This window comes from Miscanthus floridulus, chromosome 12 (genome assembly GCF_019320115.1).
Source record: "Miscanthus floridulus cultivar M001 chromosome 12, ASM1932011v1, whole genome shotgun sequence".
Taxonomy (NCBI): domain Eukaryota; kingdom Viridiplantae; phylum Streptophyta; class Magnoliopsida; order Poales; family Poaceae; genus Miscanthus; species Miscanthus floridulus.
In genome coordinates, this window is record NC_089591.1 from 74,367,327 (window position 1) to 74,385,068 (window position 17,742).

Genomic DNA, 17,742 nt, shown 5'->3' on the forward strand with positions numbered 1-17,742 from the left:
GGTCTATCTATCACACCTGAAGGAGGCATCGTCATTGGCCAGGTGCTCAACCCGACACTTCTTTAACAAATCCATCTCGTCTAGTTGGCATGGTGAAACTCTTGTCTTATAAAGACGACATAACTCTTTCAGCGGACAACAACGATCACGGTTCTACAGAGATCTTGGACAACATGACACTGCAGAATCTGTAACCCGCTCGGCCATTAGGCACTCCAAAGAAGTCTTTATGGCCAGGCAACCACCTCAGATCCCTATGCCTAATCCACCAGATATCCAAGATGGAGAAGAAGCCTTGTTCGACATCTCCTCGAACACTACGCCACCCAACGGAGAGATAGATGAGCAGAAGACGGCTAGGGAAAGGAAGAATAGAGCTCGATAGGCTCGGCACAACCACACTCAACACCGCAAGGAAGAGTGGCAGCGGTATCAGTCGGCTTGTCGAGACGTTGAACAACGACGCTTGGCTGTAGAGGCAGCATATGAACAACGTCTACGGGATGAAGAAGCAGAACGATAGCACTGAGATTGTGATGCCATCAGAGCCTCCGCATCACGCAATCTTGAGCCTGAGTTCATGGAAGTAGCTGGCCACAGGGTCTTCACTACGCCCTATGCCAACGTCTACGCCCTGGTAGAAGAGATGGCGGCCATAGAAAACCCTACCCCAGACCAGTAACGACTCAAAGTCATCTTAGAATTCACAGCCCTTTAGATGCAGGCTGTAAAAGCGACATCCCTAACTAACCCTTCTCAAGGAACAGAGGCGCGGGCACCAGCCCACTCTCGTCTAGGACCGCAGGGTAACCAAGGAGGAGGACAACGAGTACCAGCCCACTCCCGTCTAGGGCCGCTGGGTAACTAGAACAGGAATCAGGGTGCTGCACAGTCGGCCTATCATGGGCACCAGTACAGCAATAGGGAGGGTAGAGGCGAGTTCGAGTATAGAGAGGTCGACATCTCACCGGATAGGTTTCCATGTTTCTCTGACAGACTACTCTCTGTCCGGCTTCCCTATAAGTTCAAGCCGTCCAAACATACCAAGTACGACGAAAAGACAGAACCCAACCAATGGTTGCGCATCTACTCTTAGTCTATCGAGTTGGCAGGCGGTGGCAACAACATCAAAGTGTTATATTTTCCCATGGCGCTCGACATTGTGCCTCTCGCCTAGTTTGATAAGCTACGAGCCAACTCCATTGATACTTGGGGACAACTTCAGCGCAAATCTGTGAAAACTTTTGTGGCGTCCTCACCCACCCAAGTACTCAGAACGAGCTCTGAACCTGCAAGCAGAAACCAGATGAAACCTTCCAACAATATTATTGCCGCTTTGCTGAGTTACGAGCCCAAGTCTATGATATCACAGACAGGGAGGTGATAGATCACTTCGCCAATGGGATCAAGTATAAGTGGCAGTTTGAAAAATTCTGCGACTATAATCTAGAGATCGTCGAAGAATTCAAGCGTATAGTACAGAAGATGATTGCATCTAAAGAACGTACTCGTGAATGATTCCCACGCGGCCAACAAGACAACAAAAGGTACGACCCTAGAACCAATCAGGGTGGACAGTCCAGCAGAAAGAGAGGACCCGATAACATCCTTGCTTCCATGGACAGGTCCAAGAAGTCTAACAAAAACAACAAGAAGTTCGAAGACCTCAAGAACTTACCCTGCCCTTTCCACAAGAACGCCAAGCACACAGCAACCGAGTGCAGACAACTCCAAGAACTGGGTTTCTACGGCAAGAGCAACAAGGGCAAGGGTAAAGCTAATAACAACAAAGATGGAGATGACAACGCTGACCCTGCCTTTCAACAATCTAAGGGCCAAATCACAGTAATCTTTGCAGGGCTACCGTCCTCATCAAATAAGCGCTTGGGAAAGTTGTCTCTTCGGAACATCATGGTAGGAGAGCCCTCAATGCCAAAGTACCTTAACTGGTCCAAGCATCCGATCTAGTTTTCTAGAAAAGATCAATGGACTAGCGTGACTAACGCCGACCACTATCCACTTGTCCTAGGTCCAACAATAGCTGGCATGAGAGTCCCTAAGGTCCTATTCGATGGCGGCGCAGGATTGAATATAATATTTACAGATACGCTGAAGAAGATAGGCCTAGACTTTACCAGCCTACTCACCCCCACTGACATCCCTTTCTATGGGATAGTACCCGACAAGGCTACCATGCCACTCGGACAGATCACGCTTTCAGTAATGTTTGGTAACCCAAACAATGTCTGAACAGAGTTCATCAAGTTCGAGGTGGCCGACTTTGAATCATCATACCATGCTATCTTCGGTCCACCTGCTTTGGCCAAGTTTATGGCCGTTCCACATTATCCGTACCTCTTGCTCAAGATGTCAGGTCCCAATGGTGTGCTCTCCTTCCAAGGTGACCTCAAGCGCTCATACGACTACGACATGGAAGCCATCCAGATTGCAGCTAGAGCGCAGCAAGCCTATGAAGCACAGGAGATCGCTAACCTTGCACAGAAGACTAAGCCGGAAGACATGGAGATTCTGATTAAGAAGGCAGGAATCATTGCACCGCCCTCTAAGATGGATACCATCAAGATTGATCTAGGTACTAGTGATCCCTCTAAGACAGCTATCATCGGCGCCCACCTCTCCAAAGAATAGGAACTCGCGCTAACCAACTTTCTCAGGGAAAACAAGAATATCTTCGCATGGAAGCCAGCTGATATGCCAGGTATTTCGAGAGAGTTGGCTGAGAACAAATTGGATTTAAACCCCGGCTCAAAGCCGGTCAAGCAACGTCTACAATGGTTCTCACCAGATAAGAAAGTAGCAATCAAGAAGGAAATCACCAAGCTATTGGTAGTCGGGTTCATTAGAGAAATCCTTCACCCTGTTTGGCTGGCCAATCCTATACTTGTCCAAAAGAAGAACTCAAAAGAGTGGTGCATGTGCGTCAATTACACAGATCTCAACAAGCACTGCCCGAAGGATCCCTTCGGCTTACCTCGCATTGATTAGATCGTAGACTCTATGGTGGGGTCAACTCTTTTGTCCTTCCTTGATTGCTACTCGGGTTACCATTAGATTGCCCTCCGTAAAGAAGATCAGAGCAAGACGTCCTTCATCACTCCGTTTGGTGCCTACTGCTACACGACCATGTCCTTTGGGTTAAAAACGCTGGTGCAACCTATCAGCGGGCTATCCAGGCGTGCCTAAGCGAGCAGATCAGTCATAATATAGAAGCCTATGTGGATGATGTCGTCGTCAAGACCAAGGACCCTTCTACTCTGATTACAGACTTGAAACAAACCTTTGACAGTCTTCGTGAGTACAAGTGGAAGCTTAACCCAACAAAGTGTGTGTTTGGAGTTCCTTCCAGACAGCTATTGGGTTTCTTCATGAGCCATCGAGATATCAAAGCTAGCACGAAACAGATTCAAGCAATCACTCAAATGACTCGGCCTCACTACATCAAAGATGTTCAAAAGCTAATAGGGTGCATGGCTGTCCACAATCATTTCATCTTGCGACTCAGGGAGAAAGGTTTGCCCTTCTTCAAGTTGTTGAAGAAGCAGGCAAGTTTGAGTGGACAGCTGAAGCTGACGAAGCCTTCCAGAAGCTCAAGGAGCGCCTGTCCACCTCTCCAATACTTACTCCACCAGAGAAGCACGGACCACTCTTACTCTACATTGCAGCTACTACTATGGTAGTCAGCACAGCAATAGTCATGGAGCGGGTTAAAGAAGGGCACGTATATAAGATACAACGACTTGTCTATTATATTAGCGAGGTGCTATCAGAATCCAAGGCCAAGTACCCACATGTACAAAAGCTCCTCTACGCCCTCTTGATTACTTCACGCAAGCTATGCCACTACTTTGACGAGCACAAGGTAACAGTGGTATCCGACTTCCCACTTGGCGACGTCCTACACAATCGGGATGCAACAGGATGCATATCCAAGTGGTCTATCGAACTTGGAGCTCAGAACATCGAGTTCATCTCTTGCAAGGCTATCAAATCTCAAGTCTTGGTTGATTTCATAGCCGAGTGGACTAAAGCCCAGCAGCCTACTTCGACAGTTATCCTCGACCATTGGAAGATGTATTTCGATGATTCCCTCAAGCTAGGAGGCATGGGCACTGGCGTTCTCTTTATATCTCTAGATGAATAGCAGCTTAAGTATGTTCTACAAATCCTTTGGTCTGCTACCAATAACAAAGCCGAGTACGAGGCCCTCCTTCACGGCCTCTGAGTAGCAGTCTCACTCAACATCAAGCGTTTAATCGTATATGGCGACTCCTCAGTGGTCATCAACCAGGTCAACAAGGATTGGGACTACACCAAGGAGACCATGGATGCTTACTGTGAAGAAGTCCGCAAACTTGAGAAACACTTCCAAGGCCACGAAATACTCCATGTTATGCGAGATCTTAATGTTGTAGCTGATGTTTTGGCCAAATTGGGATCAGATAGAGCCCAAGTACCCCCTGATATGTTTGTTCAGGAACTCCAAGTCCCTTCAATCAAACAAGAAGCTTCCACATCCACCAGTACTCCGACTCCTGACGTCCAGGTACTAGTGGTCAACCCAGCATGGACGCAAGTATTTATTGATTACATTTGAGATCATAAGCTGCCTACTGACAAGGTAGAAGTAGAGCAGATCACGCGTAGAAGCAAGAACTATGTCTTAGTCGAAGACAGGCTCTACCGGCGAGGCACATCATCTGGTGTTTTTCTCAAATGCATTACGCCTGAAGAAGGGCAACAGATCTTGGAAGAAATTCACTCCGGGTGTTGTGGCAACCACGTAGCCTCTAGGACCTTAGTCGGCAAGGCTTTTAGAACTAGGTATTATTGGCCTACAACACTAAAAGACGCAGAAGAGTTGGTGTGACACTGCAAGGGCTATCAGTTCATTGCCAAGCAAGCCCACGTCCTAGCTCACAACCTATTTGCATCCATCCATCATGGCCTTTTTCATGTTGGGGGCTCGACATGGTTGGACCTCTCAAATGTGCACTGGGTGGTTTTGCGTACATCTACATGGCCATTGACAAGTTTACCAAGTGGATAAAGTACAAACCACTCGTCAAGTTCAACGCTACAAAGGTAGTCGTGTTCATGCAAGACATTTTGTATCAGTTTGGGATGCCCAATCGGATCATCACTGATCTCGGCTCACCTTTCACAGTTATTGAGTTCAGAAGTTGGGCTCAAGATTGCGGCATCAGCATCAACTACGCTTCTGTCACTCATCCACAAGCAAACAGTCAAGTAGAGAGGGCTAATGGGCTATTGCTAGCCAGACTGAAGCCTTGGTTATTTGATGAGCTCAAAGATTATTGCGGCAAGTGGATCTATGAGTTACCCAAGGTAGTTTGGGGACTACACACTCAGTAGAGTAGAGCGATAGGGTACTCTCCATTTTTCCTAGTTTATGGCTTAGAAGCCATCTTGCCAGCAGATTTGATATGGAACTCTCCTAGGGTTGAACAGTACAATGAAGGCGAAGCAGACAAAACCCAGTGGCTAGAAATTCACAGTATCGAAGAAATCAAGCTTAACGCACTCTTCCAGTCTGCCAGGTACCTATAAGGCCTACGACATCACTACGATAAGAATGTGCGCCCCTGTGCTTTTTAAGTTAGAGATCTAGTCCTTAAGCGTATCCAGAATACCTTGGGACAACACAAACTACTCAACCCTTAGGAAGGCCCCTTCATCGTCTCTAGAGTTACTCGGCCAGGCCCCTTTGAGTTAATCATAGACAATGATCCCATACCTAACTCCTAGAACATTGACCGGCTATGGAGATTTTACACTTAATATTATTAAGTAGTTTTCTTATTTAAGTAAATTCAGTGTTCTAGCTTCTGTACTTAAGATTCTTTGTTATTAATACAGAGTCAATGTTCTTCGCTAGATGAATCTGTCTTTTTACTTTTATGCAAGATACACAACTTTCTAGTTGTCTCTCTTTGTCGTAGCCTTTGTTACATCATATACGAGATATACAGCTGACTAATTGCGCGGCTACACATCTCTCAATATGATAAAGTTACTTGACACACAGTTCTTACTCTGTATACCGAGTACTAGGCTATATTATACGAGATACGCCTCCTACTCGGATGGCTTACATCTCCTTGGTCGGGAGCCAATTACTGACATTTAGTTTTAACTATTGCATATCGTCCTAGGTAGGGTGATTCCTCGAAGCAAGTAACTTGATTCATTAGCTATGAGACGGGATCCTAATAGCAAACAATCATTATAAGGGTTCCTTGAACAAGTGACTTTGTGCACTTAACATCGACAGAAGAGTCTAACATGATTCTAATAATAGCGACTATGTTGATCACTTGGCTACTCAGTCTTACGTGCCTTTCTAAAGGACTACAATCTTACAGCCTAAGCAGACTACAATCTTACTCGAAAGATTACCAAGTCTAAATGAGTTGACTGTATACAAAAAGTTGTCTTAGGCATTTAAGTACCCCAACAAGACGCATTACTTTTAAAATTTACAGGCTAAGTTTTTCATTCAACTAATAGCCTATGAAAGCAAAAGAACATTGTTTCTTACAATGTGCCTACCCGGCACATATGCTCAACAAGTTTTTTCAAACTCACAAAGCCTATTCTCAGGCTTCTCCATTATGGCAAAACCTCCTAAATTATAGGATCCACATGCACCTGTCACTGTCCAACGACCTCTGATGACTATGCATATGTTCCTGGTAACTTAAGAAGACTATCGGGTGTCCTCAGGGAACCCCGAATCATCCACGATTTCTGAGCAGGATCCCATTACAGAGTCATTGCAGTATTACAACATTTATTCAAATATCTACATCAGAGTAAATTAGCGGAAGTCTTACGATAACTTAGTTTATAAACCAGTTGTTTCAAACCTTACAAACTAAGTTCGATAATTATTACAAACCATAGTAGTAGTGGAGTGGCATTAGTACATTATACAAACACACAATATAAGTATCCTGCCCAAGGATCACGCATTCACTTATCGTCATCAACCTGAACAACAGTCATGTAGCACAGTCCAAAACAAACCTGCTCATGAGGCTCACCTGCAACAAGGGTCAACGAACCCTAAGTACAAAAGTACTTAACAAGACTTAACCGGAATAAAAACTGAGAAGACTCAGAAATGCAGGCTTAGGGATTCAAGGTATGGCTTTATCAATAGTCAATATTTTTTTGCGTAAAAGCTCTCTAACAAGATTCTTTATATTAACATTTTTATCTTCAAAAGATCATATACAAAGCTGATAGGATCCATAATGGGATCATGAAACTTCATATCCCATACTTTCTCAAACCTTACTCAAGTTCCAGTTATTAAACTACGATGATGAACAGTGAGTTGAGTCTCCATAACCGAGCAGCAACGACGATTCGAACCGATTAAACCCAGCTGGGGATTCCAGACCACACAATATATGTAGGTCCTCGACCTACATATACCAACCTACCCTCAGGTCCCCTAAAACAAGAATGGGTCCGCGCCACCCGAGAATACAGTACTCCACCAATCCAGCCCATTGCCACGTGGGTACACGCTATTCCCGCCATCTCTCCACTCCCAGTGCGCGAGTAGCCATTCTTGTAATAGAATAGCCGAGTTAAGGCTTACCGAAGTATGTGGTTAGTACTACAAAGTCTCACCTCATGCAATTCAACAACGGACAGACCTTAATCGACACAAGCGAAAAGAAGCCGCTCACAAGACCTCCTTGTCTTGTGGCTCTCACACACCGAGTCCGCTCGGTCTAGATTTATTATTCCACAAGCTCGTATCACAGATAACATAAGTAACCAAACGTAACCAAAGATCCATTTAAAACTCACGGGTGACAGGTAATCACCTGACTTTTATCTGTCTAAGCATGGTTAAGCATAAGTGGGCATTTACGAAGTAAAACTGGTAACAAAGTAGATATGGAAGAACAAGGTTGATAATGCACCAATTAGGTTTCCACTTGACTCCTAATCACTTAATGCAGTATATAAAAGTGAAAGCGATAAAAATTTATAAAACACAAGGTAGGTTTAAATGCATCCGGGGCTTGCCTTGGTTCACGGAAAAGTCAGGTTCTGAGATGTTCCACGATTATCAGATCCGACCTCAACAGACGGATTAACCTCTTCTGTAACTTGATTAACTACCACGTGTTCACCTTCATTCACTACACGTAGTAATAATGCCATGTTTAACATGATGCGAGATACAAAAATATGATGCTCGATGATGGATGCAAAATTAATAACTTGAATACAACTTTCCTTCGCGGTACAGTTACAAGTCAAACTAACTAAACCTTTTTCATAACATTTACTTCCATTGCCAAGGATCATTACCAACTAATGACCCAAGGTCATCACTCAATCCAAAAATTCAAACAAAACCTAAATCATTAAAGGTTACTATTTACTTTTATGAATTAATTATTTAATTCAAAATTATGAAATAAATCAACTTATTCCAATTGAGCTCAAAATTTTTGTAAATGTTCATCACATGATAACTAAGTGGCAAAACAATATTCATAATTTTTGGATAATTAAATAAGCCTAGAAAAATCATGGAAACTCATTTATTAATTAATTGAGCAATTTTTATCACATTCAAAAATTACTGAAAAACAACATTTCATATTTTTCCTAAATAGTATACATCACAAAGAGGTCACACAAAAATTTTCATAATTTTTGAAGCTCTAAATAATTCTACACAAAAATAACAAAAGCATACACTATTCATTCATTTCTGAAAAAGGAAAAATTCATTTTCAAATCACTGAGTCACTGACACCTTGACCCCACCTGTCATCCCCTTCCTCCCGCGCTGACCACAGCTACGACGACGCTGACCAGCGATTTCTCGCCGCCGGTGGGATCAACGGCGACAACGAGAGTACCAACACACTCCCCTCATCACCCCGCATCGATTGAGTGTACTATCGAGACTAATTACAGCGGTGCACGAGCTTGACGACGGCCATGGCGGACACGGTGGCATGGCTACGCTACGCCGGTGACATGAGACCGGTAGAGCTTAAACAAATGGCCTAGGAAGCACCAGGAGCTCACCCCGAACGCGTTGGAGTCAAAGGCCGAGTCGAATGATCAACAGAGGCGCTGGTCGACGTGCACAGCAGCCACGGCAGAGCAACGGTCGTCGATGGCGGTGTTCCGGCGACTGTGGTGTACAAAACGGTCAATTAACCGGGCACAAAGCACCACGGCATCAAGGCAAATCTGAAACAACACCAAGCAAGGACAGTTACGCACCGTGGAGCACTGGCCACGGTGAGGCGAACGCGACGGCGACGCTGTCGGCCGCGAGGAAGAAAGACACCGAGCAACACTTCTAGGTGGAGTCAGGCTGCAAGGGTGGGTCAACTGGGTGCACAAGGAACAAGCGGAGCTATGGCAAGCTTCGTCGGGATGGAAACGCACGACGGCGATGGCACAGCTCGACGGAGCAGCGGCGGTGGTGACGGGAAAAACAGAGGATGAGAAAACGGAGAACGGCAAAAAAACGGCGACGGTGAAGGCCATATAGCGCGGCTCAGAAACACAAGGAAGCCACGACGCGCCTGGAACGCTGAAGAAGGACCGCCGGCGGTGACAGCTGCTCGACGGCAGTGTTCCACTTATTTACCAAAATGCCATTCGTTTTAAAATCCAAATTACTCCCAAATTTATGTAACAACTCAAAAATCTCAAAAAATAAAAGTTGTTCAAAATCCAAAGTTCTACAACTTTGCTTTCATAACCACTCCCTAATTCGGTCTATATTTTGAAATGCAAATTCGAATTCAAATAGGGGACATTTAAAGAATTTCGCCTTTTCAAATTACTTCAAATTTTTCATAACAACTTTGAAAACTCCAAAAACAAACTTTGTACAACTTGACAAGCTCTACACTTTTGCTTTGAGGCTCAACCCCAAATATGCTTAGATTTTGAAATGGGTTTTCAGGGTAGAATTTAAATACTGAAAATCAGGGTTTTCGGAAATTCAATTCAATACAATTTTTTTAACTCAATTCAAGCCATACAAGTCAACACATATAACATAAAGGTAAACTTGTTTTAGTGTATGCATATCAAAATTTTCACTAACACATGAATGAGGTGCTAGTGCTATGCATATGATGACATGGCATATTTTAGTATTTAAACACCCGAGGTGTTACAATCCTTCCCCCTAAAAGAAATCTCGCCCCAAGATTCAAAGTCATAGGGTAAGTAATGGAAAAGGAAATGTGTCAGTCCAAAAACATCCAAAACTTGCTCATAAAACAGCTGAGGTTCCTTTACAAACATGATTCGTAACAACAAAACAGAACTAACATTATTCTATATCGACGCAAGAAACTCTGGAAATTTTTCTAACAAGTAATCTTCGGATCCTCAAGTAGATTCTTCTTTGGAATGTTGATTCCATTGTATCTTGTAGAACTTGATTGTTCTCCTTCGTGTGACACGGTCTTTCTGATCCAGAACTCGGATAGGATATTTGGAATAGGTCAAATCAGGTTCAAGTTCCACTCCTTCAACCTCAACATTCTGCTCAGGCACTCGGAGACACTTCTTTAATTGAGAAACATGAAACACATCATGTACGGCTGAGAGATGTTCTGGTAATTTCAAGCGATATGCCACCTTTCTATACCTCTCTAAAATTTGAAATGGTCCAATATATCGAGGTGCCAACTTGCCTTTAACACCAAAACGGGTAACTCCCTTCATTGGTGATACCTTCAGATATACAAAATCTCCCTTATTAAACACCAATGGTCTACGTCATTTATCTACATAACTCTTTTGTCGGGACTGAGCTATCTTCAAATTACTTTGTATTTGCCTAACCTTATCTTCTGTTTCTTTCACAAGGTCAACTCCAAAGAACCTTCTTTCCTCGGGCTTAGACCAACTCAGTGATGTTCTGCATCTACGACCATAAGGTGCTTCAAACGGAGCCATCCTAATGCTCTCTTGATAACTATTGTTGTATGATAACTCAGCCAAAGGCAGACATTCATCCCACTTATTGGAATAATTAAGGACACAACACCTTAACATATCTTCAAGTACTTGATTGACCCTTTCAGTCTGACCATCGGTCTGTGGATGATAAGATGTACTATACAGTAGTTTGGTACCCAATGAAGAATGCAATTGTTTCCAAAAGCTAGAGATAAATTGTGTACCCCTATCTGACACAATGGTCTTTGGTACTCCATGTAGACTCATGATTCTTGCTAAATACATCTTGGCATACTAGATAGTAGGATATATACTCTTGACTGGAAGAAAATGTGCTGACTTAGTTAGTCGATCTACAATGACCCATATTGAATCAAAACCTTTTGATGTCTTGGGTAGACCAACAATAAAGTCCATACTGATATCCTCCCACTTCCAAGCTGGAATAGGTAATGGCTGTAACTCTCCAGCAGACCTCAAATGTATAGCTTTCACCTTTTTACAAGTATCACACTTTGCTATATACCGAGCAATTTCTATCTTTATTTTGGTCCACCAAAATCTCTGTTTCAAATCATGGTACATCATATTACTTCCTGGATAAATAGATAACCTAGTAGCATGTGCCTCTTCAAGAATTGACCGTCGCAACTCAGAAACCTTTGGTACCACTAAGCGATTCTTGAACCATAACACACCTTCATCATCTACTTTGAAGCATTCCACCTTCCCATTCCTAATTCTTTCTTTGATATGGGCTATACCCTTGTTTTCTTTCTGAGCAGCAATAATCTAGTCTCGAATAGTGGCTTCAACAGTTACATTGGTCAAACTACCTTGTTGAATTACCTCTATACTCAACTTTTCCATCTCTTGGCATAAAGTCAAACCCATTGTTTTTATTATCAGACGATTGCAATGACTCTTTCGACTGAGGGCATCTGCAACCACATTTGCTTTACCAGGATGATAATGTACTTCCAAGTCATAATCTTTAATCAATTCCAACCATCTTCTCTGTCGCATGTTCAAATCCGATTGAGTAAAGATATACTTTAAACTCTTGTGATCTGTATAAATATGGCATGTATTACCAAGCAGGTAATGCCGCCAAATCTTCAAAGCATGGACAACTGCTGCTAACTCTAGATCATGAGTGGGATAGTGCTCTTCATGTTGCTTAAGTTATCTGGAAGCATAGGCAATGACTCGGCCTTCTTGCATCAATACACATCCAATACCAATACCCGAAGCATCACAGTAAACATCAAATGACTTCTCGATATCAGGTTGGGCTAATACCGGTGCAGTGGTTAACAATCTCTTCAAAGTCTAGAAAGCTTCTTCACAATCAGGCGACCAGACAAACTTGGCTTAGTTCTTCAACAACCCAGTGATGGACTTGGATACTCTAGAGAAATTTGGAATAAAATGACAGTAATACCCCGCCATTCCTAGAAAACTCCGAACCTGATGAACAGTGGTTGGTGGTTTCCAATCAAGCACATCCTTAACTTTGCTTGGATCAATAGCAACTCCTTCAGCTGACAAGACATGTCTAAGAAATTATACTTCCTTAAGCCAGAAGTCACACTTACTGAATTTGGCATATAGTTGATGTTCTCTCAAGCGGGTCAGGACAATTCTGAGATGTTCTGCATGTTCCTTCTTGTTCTTGGAATATACTAGGATGTCGTTAATAAACACCACTACAAACTTATCTAGCTCAGGCATGAATACTGAATTCATCAGATACATGAAATGAGTTGGGGCATTTGTCAAACCAAAAGACATTACCAAGTATTCATATAATCCATATCTTGTGGTAAATGTCATTTTAGGAATATCTTCGGGCTTAATCTTGATTTGGTGATAGCCTGACCTCAAATCAATCTTGGAGAAAACTTTGGCTCCAGCCAGTTGATCAAAAAGTAAGTCTATCCGAGGTAAGGGATACTTATTCTAATTGTCACTTCATTCAACGAACGATAGTCAACACACAACCTCAAGGTCTCATCTTTCTTCTTCACAAAAATTGTAGGACATCCCCAAGGTGATGAACTAGGTTGGATAAATCCTTTCTCAATCAACTCTTGCAACTGAGTTTTTAACTCAGCTAATTCCTTGAGAGGCATCCTATAAGCTCTTCGAGAGATTAGAGATGTTCTAGGTTTTAACTCTATGTTAAACTGAACATCCCTATCAGGTGGTAGACTGGGTAAATCCTCAGGAAAAATATCAGGGAATTCACAAACTACCGGGATATCTCTAATCTCCTTAACAGAAGTTGCACAAACTCTTTCCACTGATCTCCTTAAGGTTGGAAGTTGGATAAGAAGCTGAGAATTACTATTAGGCAAACTCACCCTTAATGTCCTATTCAAAGCATCTATAATAGCCTTATGCTGATACATCCAATTCATTCCCAAGATCACATCGATATCTTGATCCTTAAGAATAATCATGGTAGTGGGAAAAATATGCCCACCCAGGTTTATGGGTACCTGGTATACTATTTCCTTAGTACACAGACGTCCCCCGAGCGACTGTATAAAGAAAATTTCCTTTGTTTCCTCAATTGGAATTTCATGTTTTATGACAAAGGTTCTATTGATGAATGAATAAGATGCACCAGAATCAAAAAGCATAACAATAGGGTGATCGGCGATAGGAAACATACCCATCATCACTGGCTCCCCTTCCAGAATTTTCCTAGCTTGAATATAGAAAACTCGTCCTATCTTCCTTTCATCTTTGCCCTTCTGAGCATTCTGATTGTTGTTCTTGTTCTGTGCTTGACCCTATTGTTGATTGGCAGGAGCCTTCTGAGAATTTGAATTATACTGTTTGGGATATGGACATTCCCTGGAGAAATGACCGGACCTTCCATAATTATAACATGGATAATTATGACCCTAGGACGTTGGAGCATTGAGACTAGGAGCTTTTGTCTATTGTGGATTCTGGTAAGTTGTGGTAGGACGGACATTTGATTGTTGCCCAGCTTGGAACTATGGCGGACGATAAGGAGGACGATAATGGTTGACTGGATGATAGATTATCTTTTGCCTCTTTTGATTTCCACCAAAAGATCCAAACGGCCCACTCTTTTTCTTCTTGATCTCCTTATGCTGCCGATATTTTTCCTCAGAAGCAATTGCAATATTTACTGCCTCATGATAAGTAACATTGGTACATGTAGTCATCATTGTTTGTAGCTTGGTATTTAGACCTCGCATAAACCATTTCTTTTTCTTAGCATCTGTGTTGACATGTTTAGATGCATACTGTGATAGATGATTAAATCTACCCACATATTGCATAACCATTTGATCCCCTTGCTTCAAAGCAAGGAACTCATCCAGCTTCATGGCCATCACTCCTTCTAGAATATAATGAGCTCTGAAGGAAGTATGGAACTTAGCCCAAGTTATTGGAATGCCAGCTGGTTGCATAGCCACTAGATTTGCCCACCAAGCACTTGCTGCACCTCTAAGTTGCTGAGCATCAAACATAGGTTTCTGCATCTCCGTGCATGGAATAAGATCAAATTTCTGCTCCATAGTCCGAAGCCAATCATCAGCCTCTAGTGGTTCATCGGCCTTGGTGAACACTGGTGGTCTTGTATCTGTAATATCAACATACGTAGCCTCCTGCTTGTTATGATTGCGGCCACGGTTTCCTTGCACCATATTCTAATTACTCTGAGCTATCTCTCGAAGCAATCGAGCATTTTCAATATTCACATTGACAAGGGCGGCGATAGCATCAGCCAGATTCGAAGGAACTGGTGGTGGATCAGGAATACCGTCTTCATCTTGTGAAGTACCAAGAATATGCGAACCCCACGTACAACGCATCTGTTCATAACAAACCAAACTTTACTCACAAGCCTTTATTAAACGATACAAGAGCTTACTACAACACATTACATTGGTTTCACTTATTTAAACACAAGCCCGCACCTACACAAGACTACTTAACTTACCTAGATCTCACTATTTACAACTCTACTCTTTTCCTCGACCACATCAAACCTCATGATCGGTATCCATTCCAGAAACATTTTTGCCTTCATTATCACTTTCGTCGATCATCACTAATTCTTCTAGATCTTCTTCTTCTTCCTCTTCAAGTTCATCATTATCAGCAATGATGACGCTAGGGTCCACTCCATCTGCTTGAGGTTCATGATTTGGATCTAGGAGATTACTCAGCCTATGGACTTCTTCATGCAGATTAATATTATATTCTTCTAAGTCTTCTACATAGAATTCTAGCTCATGAGCTCTAACTCTAGCTACATCTTCTCTATGCCGAGCTTTATTCCTTCCATCCACCATATGAACTAACATACGTTCGTAGTTCTTGTGAGCGGTGGTAAGACACCTCAATCTATCCCATAACTCTCCCACATGGATGGCATCCACAGCCCTATCTCTAGTAGCCTGAGCTAACTCTGTTGTAAGCCTCTATATCTCTGCCTGGGGATCAGGCCTAGAGCTGCTACTGCTAGCACCATCATTCCTAGGGGCAAGCTGGTGACGAGGAACTCCTTTAGGTCCAATGGACTTATGGGGCGTTATCTTGGTATAAGCCATACTGTAGGAAGCAAAATTAATCCAAGTAAGACAATCTGATCAAAGTCTAAAGAGCAGCCAGGATGGATTACATACTCAACCCAGACTCACTACCCAACCCAGACTCAAAGTGAAGGAAGTAACAAGTGAATTAATTATGATGCATGAATCGTTCTTATGAACAAAAACATCAAAACTTATAAGGTACATAAATAATAGTTGTTATTATATAGGGCATAATAAGATTACTACTCCACCACACAAAGCTTTTTAATCAACTAAGGAATGGTGAGAATGAAATAAGATAAGCCAGAAGCAATTTGGACCAAATTAGCAAGTTATATATATTTGTCCCAAATCATTTTGAAGCTTTTATAAAACAATACAACAAAGACTTTGTAATGATCGCTCTGATACCATTCTATGGTAGAACCTCCTAAATTATAGGACCCACAAGCACCTATCACTGTCCAACGACCTCTGATGACTATGCATATGTTCCTGGTAACTTAAGAAGACTGTCGGGTGTCCTTGGGGAACCCCGAATCATCCACGATTTCCGAGCAGGATCCCATTACAAAGTCATTGCAGTATTACAACATTTATTCAAATATCTACATCAGAGTAAATTAGCGAAAGTCTTACGATAACTTAGTTTACAAACCAGTTGTTTCAAACCTTACAAACTAAGTTCGATAATTATTACAAACCATAGTAGTAGTGGAGTGGCATTAGTACATTATACAAACACACAATATAAGTATCCTGCCCAAGGATCATGCATTCATTTATTGTCATTGACCTAAACAACAGTCATGCAGCATGGTCCAAAACAGACCTGCTCATGAGGCTCACCTGCAACAAGGGTCAACGAACCCTGAGTATAAAAGTACTCAACAAGACTTAACCAGAATAAAAACTAAGAAGACTCAGAAATGCAGGCTCAGGGATTCAAGGTATGGCTTTAGCAATAGTCAAAGTTCTTTTTGCATAAAAGCTCTCTAACAAGATTCTTTATATTAACATTTTTATCTTCAAAAGATCATATACAAAGCTGACATGATCCGTAATGGGGTCATGAAACTTCATATCCCATACTTTCTCAAACCTTACTCAAGTTCCAGTTATTAAACTACGATGATGAACAGTGAGTTGAGTCTTCATAACCAAGGAGCAACGACGATTCGAACCGATTAAACCTAGCTGGGGATTCCAGACCACACGACATATGTAGGTCCCTGACCTACATATACCAACCTACCCTCAGGTCCCCTAAAACAAGAACGAGTCCGCGCCACCCGAGAATATAGTACTCCACCAATCCAGCCCATTGCAACGTGGGTACACGCTATTCCTACCATCTCTCCACTCCCAGTGCGCGAGTAGCCATCCTCGTAATAGAATAGCCGAGTTAAGGCTTACCGGAGTATGTGGTTAGTACTACAAAGTCTCACCTCATGCAATTCAACAACGGACGGACCTTAATCGACACAGGCGGAAAGAAGCGCTCACAAGACCTCCATGTCTTGTGGCTCTCACACACCGAGTCCACCCGGTCTAGATTTATTATTCCACAAGCTCGTATCACATGATAACATAAGTAACCAAACGTAACCAAAGATCTATTTAAAACTCGCGGGTGACAGGTAATAACCTGACTTTTATCTGTCTAAGCATGGCTAAGTATAACTAGGCATTTACAAAGTAAAACTGGTAACAAAGTAGATATGGAAGAACAAGGTTGATAATGCACCAATTAGGTTTCCACTTGACTCCTAATCACTTAATGCAGTATATAAAAGCGAAAGCGATAAAAATTTGTAAAACACAAGGTATGTTTAAATGCATCCAGGGCTTGCCTTGGTTCACGGAAAAGTCAGGTTCCTAAGACGTTCCACAATTATCAGATCCGACCTCAACAGACGGATTAACCTTCTCCGCAACTTGATTAACTACCACGTGTTCACCTTCGTTCACTACACGTAGTAATAATGCCATGTTTAACATGATGCGAGATACAAAAATATGATGCTCGATGATGGATGCAAAATTAACAACTTGAATACAACTTTCCTTTGCGGTACAGTTACAAGTCAAACTAACTAAACCTTTTTTGTAACCTTTACTTCCATTGCCAAGGATCATTACC

The 17,742-nt window shown here is 42.3% G+C and overlaps 1 protein-coding gene across 1 annotated transcript; it reads left to right on the plus strand.

Moving 5' to 3' along the window:
- Positions 1–1,617: 1,617 nt before the first annotated feature.
- Positions 1,618–2,649, plus strand: LOC136496153 (uncharacterized). The gene is made up of 2 exons (XM_066491854.1): positions 1,618–1,771; positions 2,255–2,649. Exons 1-2 carry the CDS (start codon positions 1,618–1,620, stop codon positions 2,647–2,649), a joined length of 549 nt encoding a protein of 182 aa, XP_066347951.1.
- Positions 2,650–17,742: the final 15,093 nt, after the last annotated feature.